We start from the raw sequence: 12,947 nt of genomic DNA, 5'->3' as shown, positions 1-12,947 counted from the left end.
TAAATAAGTGCATTAAAACTGAACATGTTTTCCAAAAGTTACTAACTGCAGTTTTAATGTCCATAGCAACTGTGAGGTGCTGCTTACCACAAATTGTTTTGGGGACAAGAAGGAAAAAAACCTTTCATGTGAACAGAGGAGACCATGAGAAAAGAACCAAGAGTTTTGGGAAATCGACAGTGATTGTGAAAAGAGGAATAGTCAAAGTTTCCCTTCCTCTGTTTGCTTCAATTTTAGGAGATTCAGTGACCAAATTGGTAGTGTAGGACGGTCGTACAACTTATTGGCAATGGCTCCAAAACGCTTTATGATTCTCCACGACACAAATACACTCAAATCGAACGCTGAAAGGACATACAACGTCAACTTAAAACAACTAGCTTTTATTGGCTCAGATTAAACGAGTGTTTACATTTTAACAAACCACAGGCTAATTAGAGATGTGTTTACTTGCGGTTAGGGTTTGTTATTTTTATAGTTGCTCTGAGAAGTCCCATAATCACAAGCATGACACGATCTCTGCTTAATGGATCGTCGAGGTTAAGTTCGTCTTTTGTTAGGCGACAAATGTGATTTTAACCTCTGAAAGCCCAAAGCAGGATAAAGTGTCTGTGGAAATAACTTGGTGAAGAAACATACTATTTTATTTCTAAATCAAATAATATATTTAAGGCACGTTAATAACCTGTTTTTAGTCCATAAATACTCAAATTCTAACTGAGAATTAAGATTCCAGAGAGGGAATTGTGTGAGGAGTAAATGTTGTATTGACTGAGTCAAGAGTAGAGTTGCTTCCGATTTCCGGCAAGCGGACCAGGAAGTGGACGGCTGTTCCCACCGCCAGAAAGGCCAGCGCCGTAACCATGGTGATGCCTCGCCTGATGACCAGCTGGGTGGTGGAGAGGCGGCCGCTCTTCTGCCGTCTGGCCTCCTGCTCAACACGGGTCTCACTGTTCCCGTCATGTTGCTGGGTTTTCACAGGTGTGTAACCTTCGGTGAACTTAAAATGAAAACATTGAGGGAATTGATAGCAAATCAGCTTTAGACTGCTAGAGGAGCAGAATTGTGTTTTCCAGGCAGATAGTGCTGTTTTATAGTAAATAAAGTAACCTTCAGTTGCTATAAAAATGTTGTATATATGTATGTATAAAAATTTGACTTTGATATTTAATACCTTGAAATTGGGTCTCTGTCTCTTTAAGATCTCTTGCTCTTTCTGAAAGTCCGCTTTCAGGAAGTGATCACAACATGGCTCCTCTATTAACCCTTCAACAACATTTTTACCAGCGTTGCGCTGAGAAGTAGCTCGTATGACAAGCTCAGCTGACGTGCAGTTCAACAGCTGTCTGCTAATTACTGCTGGCTAGTTTGGTAGCTTGAAACCTACAGCTCAGAGGAGGAAGAGCTCCGCCTTCAAGAACTAGCTCTTGAAGGCGGAGCTAGGGCCACCCAAGCATTTGGCACAGCCAAATGGCTGCCAAAGGAGCATAAACGATTTCTCAAACATGTGTGAAAGAGTCAAATCAACACCCCAGGTGTGTTCTTGTCGAGGGATTAACATTATAACATGATGTAAAGCTCAAAAAAGTCAATTTTACTTGATACTGCCCCTTTAAAAATAGCTGATGACTTACATTTCCATTGCTTGGTGGTTGACCGTGAACTGTGCGGTTGTCTGACGGGTCATCTGCTCCTAACAGAGTCAGGTGAGTCTTTTTCATGGCCCGTTTTACTGCCTGGAAACAAAAGCATGACCGACATTGAGCAATTAGCTTTTTACCAATTGCACAGTTATGCTTTATGCATAATTGGTCATGAGCAATGAAGGACGAAGGATGCTTGGTTTTCTGCATTTCTTTTCACAATAAAAGAAAAACAAGTATGGCATTTATTTGTATTCAACCTCTTTTATTCAAATACTCCTAAATAAAATCTGGTGCTCCCAAATGTCTTGAACAGCCATGTAAATAAGATTCACCTTTGAGAAATTTTATGAGAGCAAGGAACCTGTTCAGAACTGTTTACAGTTCTCGTTAAATCTTAGTATTAATCCAGACATATTAATCGTATCTGAAGGCCTCTGAGGGGTTTTGTTGTTGTTTTTATTAATATTGGAAGACAAACAGAATTACAAAGACCAGTGAACACAACCTGAAAGTGAAGGGTCACGTTGTCAAATAACATCCGTCACTTTTAGACCTCTGACAGAGAAATGTTCAATCAGTCATCAGAAAATGGAAGCAGTGCCAAAATTGCACACCTATCAGAACATGGCTGTCCACTTGAACTGACAGGCTGAGGAAGAAGAGCACCGTCAGAAAAGCAACTCTAACTCTTGAGAAACTGCAGAGATTCACAACAAGGGTGGGAGAATCTGCTCATGTAACCAGTCCTGCACTCCACAGACCTGGCTTTTGTGGAAGAGAAGAATTGTCAAGAGGACTGGAGCTGAATACAAATCTCTCCTGTGACGTCACATTTCTGGGAACTTTGTAGCTGATCTTGATAGGTAACTAACTGTCATGACGGTTGCTAAGGAGTTGCTTGCCTCCAACGTGCGTTACATGAGTTTTTTATGACCCAGGTCATAAAGCTCAAGTCAATAGTTCATGACTTGAAAATTATGCTGACCATCATTTGCATTGACCACTTAAGAAAATCTGAGAAAATTTGACTTGCATCATAATTTAAACACAGTGTAATAATTGTCAAACTACTAGAAAGATAGAATACCTCCTCTGTCATTTTCTTCCAGTTCAACCTGAAGATCACAATGATGTAGAAAGTGGAATGCAGGACAACACAAATGAGCAGCCCGAGCCAAAACCCTGCAGAGACAAGACAAATGGTTCTGTCAGAAGCACAGCAGGCCTCACTTGTTACAACCTTCGTTTCCTGTGCAAACACTAATTTGCCCTAAACGCTGGTGAAAACAGCGAGTCGGTTTCACTTCACAGACTCACCTGAAATTCTCAGCTTTGCGACAAACATCAAAACCACGCTCATCGTCAGCCCCACGCAGTAGTATGCAATGAAATTGGCCACAGCTGGTATCCTCTGTTTGCCTGTGCCCAAGAAGATGCCGGTGCACACACACTGAGAGGACAGGAGACGCACATGTGAGACTCTTGGCTCAGTGCAACAAACAGATTTGCTCTGCATACAATGACTCACCACAAGGCCGTCGAAGAGCTGGAGGAAGCAGTACACAGTCATCAAGTTCGACACAATTCTTGCAATATTCCTGAAAAAAAGGTTCACATTGAAATATTCACTTTCCATTGCAAAATAATTTTTACAAATGAGAACATTTAAAGTTTGTAACATTTATCTTTTAATGTAACTCCATGCTCTCTACTAGCTGCAGCTAGCATAGCCTGTTCTGAATGCTCAAGCTAGTTAGCATGACCACTGATGAAGGTGGATGAGTAGTTTTCCTGTGACAGTAAGTTGCTTCCCTTCCAAAGGCACATTTGGCACCGCATACATGAGGTTGATTGACATCGCTAAGACCCTCTTCCTGTCTCTGATTGGCTGTGGAGCTTGATATTTTCACAGATTGTGTGTGGCACGACATACTGTCATAGCATACAAATATGTAAAAAACATTTTTTTTAATAAACGTTACAATACTGCGGCTTTAAATGTACAGACTCACTCATCAGCCGTGAAGAGGTAGCCGATGACTGTTTTAGTGCAGCCAAGCACAACGCCTTCAACGAGAGCAAAGGAAACTGGAAAATAAAAGAGAAATTACAAATTTATCAAAAAAGTATAATGAAAACAATATGATTCATTTGACAAATGTTTGACCTCACCTGCCAGACTGAGTGACAGCTTGGAAACGAGGAGAGCTCTGGCGGTGTCTCCTGCACCGAGAGCGTTGCCCACACGCGCGCAGGCCGCAGATTGAATCCCAAGAGGGAACTGCAGATCCCAAAACATGGAAATATAAAACACATAACTGACATTACAGGGATTAACAAAAAACCTGTCAAATTGTGCAATTTTATGATCAATGAAAATTCAGATAGTGACAGATCATCTATCTGTCACTATTAAATAAACAATAACATAAAAATAATTAAAATAAACACATGAAAGGTTTGTCTGCAAATGCTGAGGTCAATCCACAATTATTGTTTGAGAAACGTACAATTCAGAATCCCTAAAATATGGGATTCTGAACTCCATAAGCCTCACCATGTAAGTGATGAAAGCGATCATCACCACAGCATGTTGGGCTGCCAGTTCATCCTCACTCAGCATTCCTGATTATTACAAAAAAATAAATAAATATGGGAGATGACAGAGAGACAGGGGTAAATTTAGCCATTCCTTGATGCTAGACAACATTGATCATGTGACCAAATAGTTAGATAATTGAGACTGTGAAGGTAAAGTTGTTAGACTTTTATTCCTTAAAAAAGAAGAAAGTAAAACATTTCCACTCTTAAATGTGAATTCAATCATAAGTTTCATAAAAAATGTATTCAGATATTTTCAAATTTTGTTTTATATGTCAATTATGCTAAATATGAGCAGGAACATAAAAAGTAGCCTTTTAGCTCTGGACACAAATAAAGTTGAAATTGTAGTTTTGGGGGTAAGTTGAGCCATTTGTTTTATTGCTTTATTACCAAAACAGTTTAGTTTCTGCTTGTTGTGATTGTCTGAAGGGAAGAACAACATCCTGAAATAAATTCAGATATATAAGCTAATCACCAAACTAATGTCGCCTTCATGAAGTTTTCCTAAATATCAAAAATGCCTCTCCGTACCCCCAGTCTCTGCTACTGGTTTTCATTCGAAATGGTTTTTGACAGAAGCGAACTGGTTGATGCCAGCTGTCCACTGCAAAATTACCTGCAAAGAATCCTCCAAACTCATACACCCACCACTCAAAGCAAACCATCAACAAGCTGGGGATGGCCAGCTTCATGTAGGATCCCCACTCCTGCAGTGATTCCACAGACCAGCCTGCAGGGGGAGGAAGACTCCTATTTATCCTTTGATGAGTTATGTGAAGCCAAAAACCAAAAAAACAAAACAAAAAGGAAGACAGTAGGTCAAAGCACTGACTGCTCACCTCCCCATGTGTTCACATGTAGCTTCTTCCACCAAATGTATGCAAACAGAAACACACAGATATAAATCTGCGAGAGAGTGTTGGCCGCTGCAGAACCACTGCAAAGAGAGGCGGGTCACACTCAGACCCTTATGTGATTGTGAGTAACTGTTTTGGGACGTGTAAGGAACACCTACACAACGCCCAGATTCATCCAGTGAAGGAAGGTGAAGTTTGTTGCCAGGTTGGCAATGTTCGCCAACAAAGCAGTGTACATTTGGGGCATGATTATTCCCTAAAAACACAAGCATGCAGGTGTTGGTAGTGCCACAAGTTTAGACATTATTCTTATAGGAGTTATAATACGTCACAACTTGCCTGGTTCTGCAAATAGGACACCTGAAGGTTATATAGAAACATGGCCTAAGAGAAAAGAAGAGAATGAAATTGGCGTTGTAGGCAGGATAGGGTCTGTATCCAGAGCCTAACTAGGTTATTCACAACCCCTTTGCCAGTTCTTTGTACCTTTTGCTACAATCGGTTTTTCGGATGTGTGCATGTGTCTGTGAGCTTTAGCCATCCAGGCAAATCAGACACTGATTTATTTATTTTCAAAGAAGAGCATTTCTGAACTTCCTTTAGATGAATCTCAATAAAAATTAGGTCTGGATGTTACTTTAGACCATTTTTAATAAAGATTCTTGGATTGAAGTCATTCTTTTATATATATTTTTTTATTTTTTAGCTGTGGCTGTATGTTTAGGATTGTTAAGGTAAAACATTTGCCTAGTATAAAATTCCTTGCAGTTTCTGCCTGGCTTTGTGACAGGGCTGCCCTGTTTTTAGCTCCATACATTTACATTTCAACTCTGATCAGCCTCCCTGTCCCTGCTTAAAACATCCATATGTGGCACTGAAAAGGTTAATTTTAGTATTTTGTTTTTGACAAGATTATCTTCTTCCACCTGTTTGCTCTTCCAAAAATTCAAATTGAAAACATCATCCAAGTGAGTATGGACCTCTCAAGTTCCTCAAGAGTTATCATTTGACTCAGTGGAGTAACACATGTTGGTAATTTTGCAGTTGTTCCATTTTCTAATAAACTCTATGCTGCTATATGTTCAGGGTGCTGAACGACAAACTGACCACTCATTTTTTCTCACGCTGCTTCATTCTTCAACCACTCTGCAATTTGCATTATTATTCTGTTATTTAAACTTTTTTCTTGAATTGAATTGAATAGGCTGCACTGTGTGAGATGTTTCAGTGTCCATTTCTTTTTGACTCCTGTTGTTAACTGATGGTTTAGTCCTTTGGGTAGCTGAGAAAAAGGTCATCAATATGAATGTGCACAACAATTTGAAGTGGATATTATTTTCTCTCCACTTCACAATTATGTACTTATTTTGTGACAACATTTGTTGTGATTTGGAACTATGCAAATAAAAAAAAAAGTATTTTGTCTTGGTCTGTAACGCCAACATCGGTTGATGCCTGTAACATTTGCAGCCAGAACTGCACATGTTTTGGCTGCGTCATAATGAACAGTGAAAGGAGTATGAATATATTCCAGCTAACTACAAAATTACAAATCACAGGAAGTCAAGGCTCAACGTGTCAAAAAAAGGTAAAAACTTACTGGTACTGCAGGAATAAAAGCTGTTATATACAGCTGGGCTACTCTGAAAATAAGAAACAGTGCTCAAAACTTATTACCAAATTGTTCACTGCAATATGTTAGCACACAATGTTAATGTTCAGATTTTGCTACAAATAAATAATGACTTGGCGTTTTGAGCAGCTACAGCTTCATGTAGTTACCTCGCCACCTCAGGTTCCTGCCCCATGCACAGCAGGATGGCCTCGGCGTTAATGAGCAGCCCCCAGCAGGGCAGACAGAACAGCATCAGGATGATGATGCCCCTCTGCAGGATCACTCCCACCCGCAGCAGGTTCTTACCCCCGAACGTCTGGCAGCACCGCACAGGCGGCAGTAATCATTCAGCGAAGTGCAGTAATGAATAGTTAGGATGTGGAGTCAGTTAAAAGCGAGTCAAGACATATTAACAACAAGTTTTCAAACCTGGGACACCAGCGTGTCGCATGCCAGACCCAGACCGCATCCCGTGGCTGCAGTGGTGACGTTAATGACCTGGAATCAATTCAAAGCATACTGTTGCACACTTTACTGAGGCGCTCCTTGTTTTTTGCTAATATTTTCACTACTTATGACAGCTTACGTTGATTAAAACATTAGTTTTAATAAGTGTCAGTAAAATGTGAGTCACATCTCTGTCATTTTTGTGTTTATGCTTAAAAAACGTATTTTAAAAACATGATAGAATATGAGCACTTACTGAGGAGGCTAATCCATAACCAGCCATCACATCATTTCCCAGGCGTCCGCAGAACATTGTGACAACAAATGGAAGCAGGTAATGGAGAATTTTGGAGAGTAGCTACAAACGCAAACAAGATTCATGGAACAGGTGGCACTAACACACATATGAGACAGAAGGTTTCATATTCTATCTATCATAACTCCAATTAGTCTGGACAGCTGTCGTTACACACACATACGCATGCACACATGCACACACACCCACGCAGTTGTGTTTTTATGTCTTGATTAGACTTTACATTGACGTCTAATCAATTTTCTACAACCTGACTTTTACCCAAACCTTAACTCTAACACCTAACCAATCAGCATTTCCCCTCACGTGGACCAAGAACGGTCCCCACAAAAAGCAGTGGGCCCCACATCTATGTTTTAATATAGATCCCCACAAGGATAAAAAAAACCCTGCTTTACACACTCACACACACAACCCCACTAAACATGAATCTTGCAGTGACTAAAAACACATCATTATAACTCAATTCTCCAAGAAAAATCTTGATCCACTCAAAAACGAATATATATTAATTGAAGCGTTCCTTACCAGAGGCCCTGTCATCCTCAGGATGTGGTAGAGTTCATCCCTGCAGGCCGTGGGAACCTTGTTGCGCACCCATCTGCAGCAGAAAAGCCTGTCACTGGACGCATCCATGTTTGCAGCAGTAGATGTTAAAGCAGGTTTTATTAGATGTTTTTTTAAACATCTGTCCTCTCTGTCATGCTCTTAGGTTTTGATGCTGTCCAGTGACGCTCTGGAAAGGTGTTTGAATGTGGGGAAAAAAAGTTACTAATTGATCAACTCACGGTCGCTTAACACTTTGTTAGGTCGGACGAACAAAGATTACATAATTTACACATTAAGCAGTACATAGTAAGCCCAACAGAATAAACCTTCATATGGGCAAATAAGGTGATGAACAAAGACATCTGGAATGACATACGCAACTGACATGTTTCACACATTCACACAGCCAGGATTGCTCTTTACTTCCTGTTGTGTTATTTTTAGGAGAAATAACCTGACAGAAAAAAAATGTTGAAAATTTTTGTGAGCCACTGGGCTAGAGGTCTTCAACCTGTGGCGCTGGAGCCATAAGTGGCTCTATGGTCCTTCCACATTAGCTGTGTTTTCATTACAAATGTGTGAAATCTGAAGACAGTTTTAAAGTAACTAAAACGATGTATTGTAAAAACCTCTATCACACTTTCCTTTCACTTCAGAGGTTTTCCATCACTCTGTGTTGGCCTCGATCATGAAATCTTAATGGATACAACATGTGACAACATGCAAAAAACAGATAAGGAGAATGTTCAAATAACGCAATGTAAGCTAACACAAGAAATGTGGTGTAGAGTTTAACTTCTAATTACACACAGCTTCGATTTAATTTAGGATTTTTCTGCTATCATGTTGAAGGTAATTTGAAGGCAATTAGCTGCTACTGTGGTTAGCATACCAAACAAGCATAACTCGCCCTGTCTTCACCCCTGTTGTTGTGTATAATGTGTGAACAGCTGCTAGAAGTGAGAGTCATGACTATTCATGAAAACCCTGTGCATTTTAATGGTCACACCAGTTTCTTTTGAAGGATGCGAATAATCCTAATAAATCTCCATCACCGTCGGCTGACATGTTCATTAAAGTGTTTGGGAGTATGAAACATGAACATGTCAGATGGCTCGGAGTCCCTCTGGAGAATACTCGAGTAAACCAGAGAGTTCTTTGGCAACATGGAGAACGAGATGCAACCCTATGCTGGTATCAAACTGGAAAAAAAACAGAAAAATCAGCCATCTGAGGTTGAGTCATAACATGCTGAACAGCTGCCATGCCTCAACTAACATTGGATTGAACTTTGGAAAACACTTCAAATGACAAAGATTTTTTGCTGTATTTTTATTACAGCGCAGTTAATGCATACACTAAATATGCAGAAAGTTGCAACAATACATGATATACATCGGAATCAGACATTGCTAGACTTATTTTTCAACATATCAGTATTAGTTTGATAAATAAAACTTGGCTGATAATAAAAACAGATATTTATTTCCATCTTGCTGCCATTTGGGGGAAGGGAAGGAGGACGGTCATGTGGTATTTGTTTGGTCGTGTGATAGCAGTAGTGATGCACCAAAGGATTGTGGGAGGATTAACTCAAGGTAAATATATTTATATACAATATCTTTGTGTTCAAACACTTTGTGTTCTTGCCACTGACAAGAATTTAAATTTATTTCTGTAATATCCTTGTTTTTCTTTTTTACGGTAAAAAATGACTGAAAATAAGTAAAAATGTCAAATTTCAAATGTCAGTTATCGGGCATTACAGCAATATTAATATCGGATATCGACATTGGCCCAAATTTTCAAATTGGTGCATTTCTAATTTTTTATGGCGCTAATATGAATGTTTTTTTACAAGAACTAGTCAATAAATATAAAAACTATTGCATATATAATTTTTTCCAAATGAACAATGTTAGTTGCTTCGTTGATTGTGAGTGGCTGATGTGCAAGAGATCAGAGATGTTCAGAACATGCTATAATTAACGGTCTAAAACTGAGAAGCAGAAATTTGTAATCAATAGGAACTTAACTGGTAGACAAAGAAGCTTGTAAGCAAAATAGAGTGTAACCCATAGCTCTGAATCTGAAAAAAAAAAAAACATCTGTTCAGGAAAAAAAGAGCAAAATGTGATTATTTCTCATCTCTATGTTCAGGTTTTCAGTCTTGGTTTCAGGCAGACTGATCTCCCCTCAGTGTGACACAGAGACCCTCAGGCTTTGTGTTTGCCAACTCAATCCAGCTGCTACAATAAGATGCCTTCCCACTGATTTGTATCTGTCACTTATTTCCTCTAACTGCATTACGTCAGTGTATGTGTGTGTGTGTGTGTGTGTGTTGGTGTGTGTCCGTGTGCGTGTGTGTGTGTGTAGACATCCTATCATCATACATCATATGATCTCTCGACGTCCCTGCCTCTTCTCTGCATTAACATTCTTGCCTTTCTGACCTTCCAGCTCCTTCTCCCGTATTATGGGAGAAGCAAACCTTTACTTTCATTACCTGAAGACTGAATGAATAACTTCACTATAAGAGACATGTTGCTCCTGAAAGCTCTCTAACATCTGTGCTTTTAGCATTAATACCAGACACAGGAATTTCACTTATATTTAGTGGGTTTTTATAAAGATATGTAAGTTATGTTTGAATTACAGATTATCAGTTTTGAGGTTTCAATGTAAAGAAAGTGAAGTTTATATAAATTAGACTGTTGCCTTTGATTTATTTTGTTACCCAACAACCACAAGTTGTTTGTTAGAGTGACACAACATCCATAGACAGCAAAGTGGAGTTAGAAGGATTCTTGTTTGCTCGAGCAAATTCAGATTAGCTTGATAATGAATGGCAGTTTTATAAATCTGTAACTCAAGTTTTCTGGGACGTTCTAAGACATTAATACCCTTTGCTCGGACTGGATTTCATTTAGATGCAGCTAAATGCAAACACATGACACATTTTTTTTTCATTTCTTCGTTTATTAAGCTTTCCATCATTTTGTTTCCCTGATTGTTAATCTGTTAAATTAAATCTCAATAAAACAAATATAAGTTTGTGATTGCAAAGTGTAAAAAAAATTTAGACAGGTGACATTACAGCGCAGTGCAATTAAAAAGCATTATGATCGACATTTGATTGACAAGTCGTTTGAAAATCCTGTCAATCAAATTATGCCACTTCTGCCAACCAGTTTCTCACGTTTCATTTGCTGAGCCGAGCTCAGACATTCAGTTTGATCATTAAACGGCTCCGAATATCACGGCAGGCGTCTTTAAAAGCTGATGTGTGACCCGTCCCGGTTAACACAGCTTATGTATTTACAGTCTGCACCCTGCTGTTAAACATCAGCCTGTTTGAGATGGTTTTATAATGGCTTCATCATTCTGACTGTTTACAGAAACCGTTGCTGCATCTCCAGCTGTCTACTTCCACCTCTGTAAGTGAAATTTTTGCCGTCAGAAAAAGTGTACGGGACATCTTCAGTGTTTATAATCACTTCTAAACGATAACAATAAAAACATCTAACATTTGTCATATTCATTGGGTGTTTCTTCTGTTATGCATCTGGAAAGCTCCAACTATCAATTTCTATGGTTGTACCAAAAAAAGTTTGCCAAACATTAACTGGCTGCCTCTGTCTGCTTGTTCCTAAAGATCTAACCATAATAAACACAGAAGTGCTTTTGTGTGCATGACTCATCAATATTAACATGTAAACATTAATAAAGCCGTCACCAGAACACCAGCCGTCTGCTTTATTTTGCCAGGATATATTTACTTTGTAGCACACAGTTTTGCATCTCACCTTCGCACTGAAAAAGCATCAATAAAAGAGCTTTTAGTGAAGCCCACCAGTAAGTGGAGGTGTTATGTTTTCGAGAAATAAGTACAAAATCTTTGCCGCTTTTATCTCTGCAAACAGAGATCTGACCTCATACTGAAAGCATCCCGCCACACATATTCACCTGCTGCTAAACAAATCTATTGACAAGTAAACAGATTTCACTCCTAATTTCTTATGTAAATGCCCTGACAATTGAAATTATTGATAAGCCAATATAAAAATAAAATACTAAATACAAAAAAAGCAGTTCTTGATTTGAAGAATGTTTAATTTAAGGGGCAGTATTATGTGTTAACTTCATTTGTTATTTATGTCAAATAAATAACATTTATAAGAAATCCGACCTTGAAATTGGGCCTCTGTCTCTTTAAAAACTCCTCCCCTTTCTGAAACTCCGCCTTCAGGAAGCCATAACATGGCTCCTCTTTTAGCAATGTTTTAACCAGCAGTACAGATGCTCAGTTCCACTAGGTGTTTGCCAATTGCTGCTGGCTAGTCTGAAGGAGCTGAGTGGAAGGGTTGCGGGGGGAAGGCTGCTCTATGCGGTGAAAGCTCTGTCGCTTGGAAACGGCAATAGGGAGGAGGAGCTGTGCCTCAAAGGCGGGGCTTGGTCCTCCCAGGGGTTTCACACAGCTGAATGGTTGCAACGGGAGACTAACGGATTTCTCAAACATGCATGAAAGAATCAAAGTCACACTGGGTAAAGCTCAAATAAGTTAAATTTACATAATACTGCCCCTTTAAATATAAAACTGTAGCAATAAGGTGTGTAGTTGTCCAGTTCATGACTCTACACAAAAGTAGAAGACATTTGTGTAGACTTTGCAAACTGAGCTGACTCTTGAATTTAAATAAGTCATAATCTGAGGAGACTCCATTGATGTCTTGGGCTCAGTTAAATATTCTCTTTCATGTCATCTTTCAGAATCCAGTAGGTTAAACACCAGCGGCGTTAACGAGCTGCGGGATTGGCTGACGGGTCTCCCTTAAATACCGAAACAGTGAAAGTACCAGCTATGATTGGAATTGCATAGTCGCTATTTTAAAACACATCCTATATGTAATACA

At 39.2% G+C, this 12,947-nt stretch overlaps 1 protein-coding gene across 3 annotated transcripts; it reads right to left on the bottom strand.

Moving 5' to 3' along the window:
- Positions 1-711: 711 nt before the first annotated feature.
- LOC129369763 (multidrug and toxin extrusion protein 1-like) lies at positions 712-8,177 on the bottom strand. 3 transcript variants are annotated; one of them, XM_055045379.1, is made up of 17 exons: positions 8,014-8,177; positions 7,426-7,527; positions 7,152-7,220; positions 6,890-7,038; positions 6,708-6,750; positions 5,447-5,491; positions 5,266-5,363; positions 5,090-5,187; positions 4,867-4,980; positions 4,204-4,271; positions 3,819-3,927; positions 3,659-3,734; positions 3,175-3,244; positions 2,964-3,096; positions 2,734-2,828; positions 1,635-1,736; positions 712-1,000 (listed from the first exon to the last, which is right to left on the bottom strand). In XM_055045379.1, the coding sequence occupies exons 1-17, from the start codon at positions 8,119-8,121 to the stop codon at positions 725-727; spliced, it is 1,755 nt and encodes a 584-aa protein (XP_054901354.1). In that variant the 5' UTR covers positions 8,122-8,177; the 3' UTR covers positions 712-724. The 3 variants fall into 3 exon arrangements, with proteins under 3 accessions (XP_054901354.1, XP_054901353.1, XP_054901355.1); XM_055045378.1 differs by having other exon boundaries at positions 2,964-3,244; XM_055045380.1 differs by lacking the exon at positions 8,014-8,177 and having other exon boundaries at positions 7,152-7,241; positions 7,426-7,504.
- Positions 8,178-12,947: the final 4,770 nt, after the last annotated feature.

This window comes from Poeciliopsis prolifica, unplaced genomic scaffold (genome assembly GCF_027474105.1).
Source record: "Poeciliopsis prolifica strain line A6 unplaced genomic scaffold, Auburn_PproV2 SCAFFOLD022, whole genome shotgun sequence".
Lineage (NCBI taxonomy): Eukaryota > Metazoa > Chordata > Actinopteri > Cyprinodontiformes > Poeciliidae > Poeciliopsis > Poeciliopsis prolifica.
The sequence above is the reverse complement of the archived record's forward strand: the minus strand, read 5'-3'. Positions and strand labels throughout refer to the sequence as shown.

Excerpts from the sequence above, each read along its gene's own strand:
- LOC129369763 (XM_055045378.1), bottom strand. The coding sequence starts at position 8,121 with ATGGATGCGTCCAGTGACAGGCTTTTCTGCTGCAGATGGGTGCGCAAC. Across the intron at positions 7,039-7,151 it reads GCGACACGCTGGTGTCCCAG|ACGTTCGGGGGTAAGAACCT; the intron begins GTTTGAAAACTT and ends CGGTGCTGCCAG. Across the intron at positions 5,364-5,446 it reads TGTCCTATTTGCAGAACCAG|GGAATAATCATGCCCCAAAT; the intron begins GCAAGTTGTGAC and ends TTGTGTTTTTAG.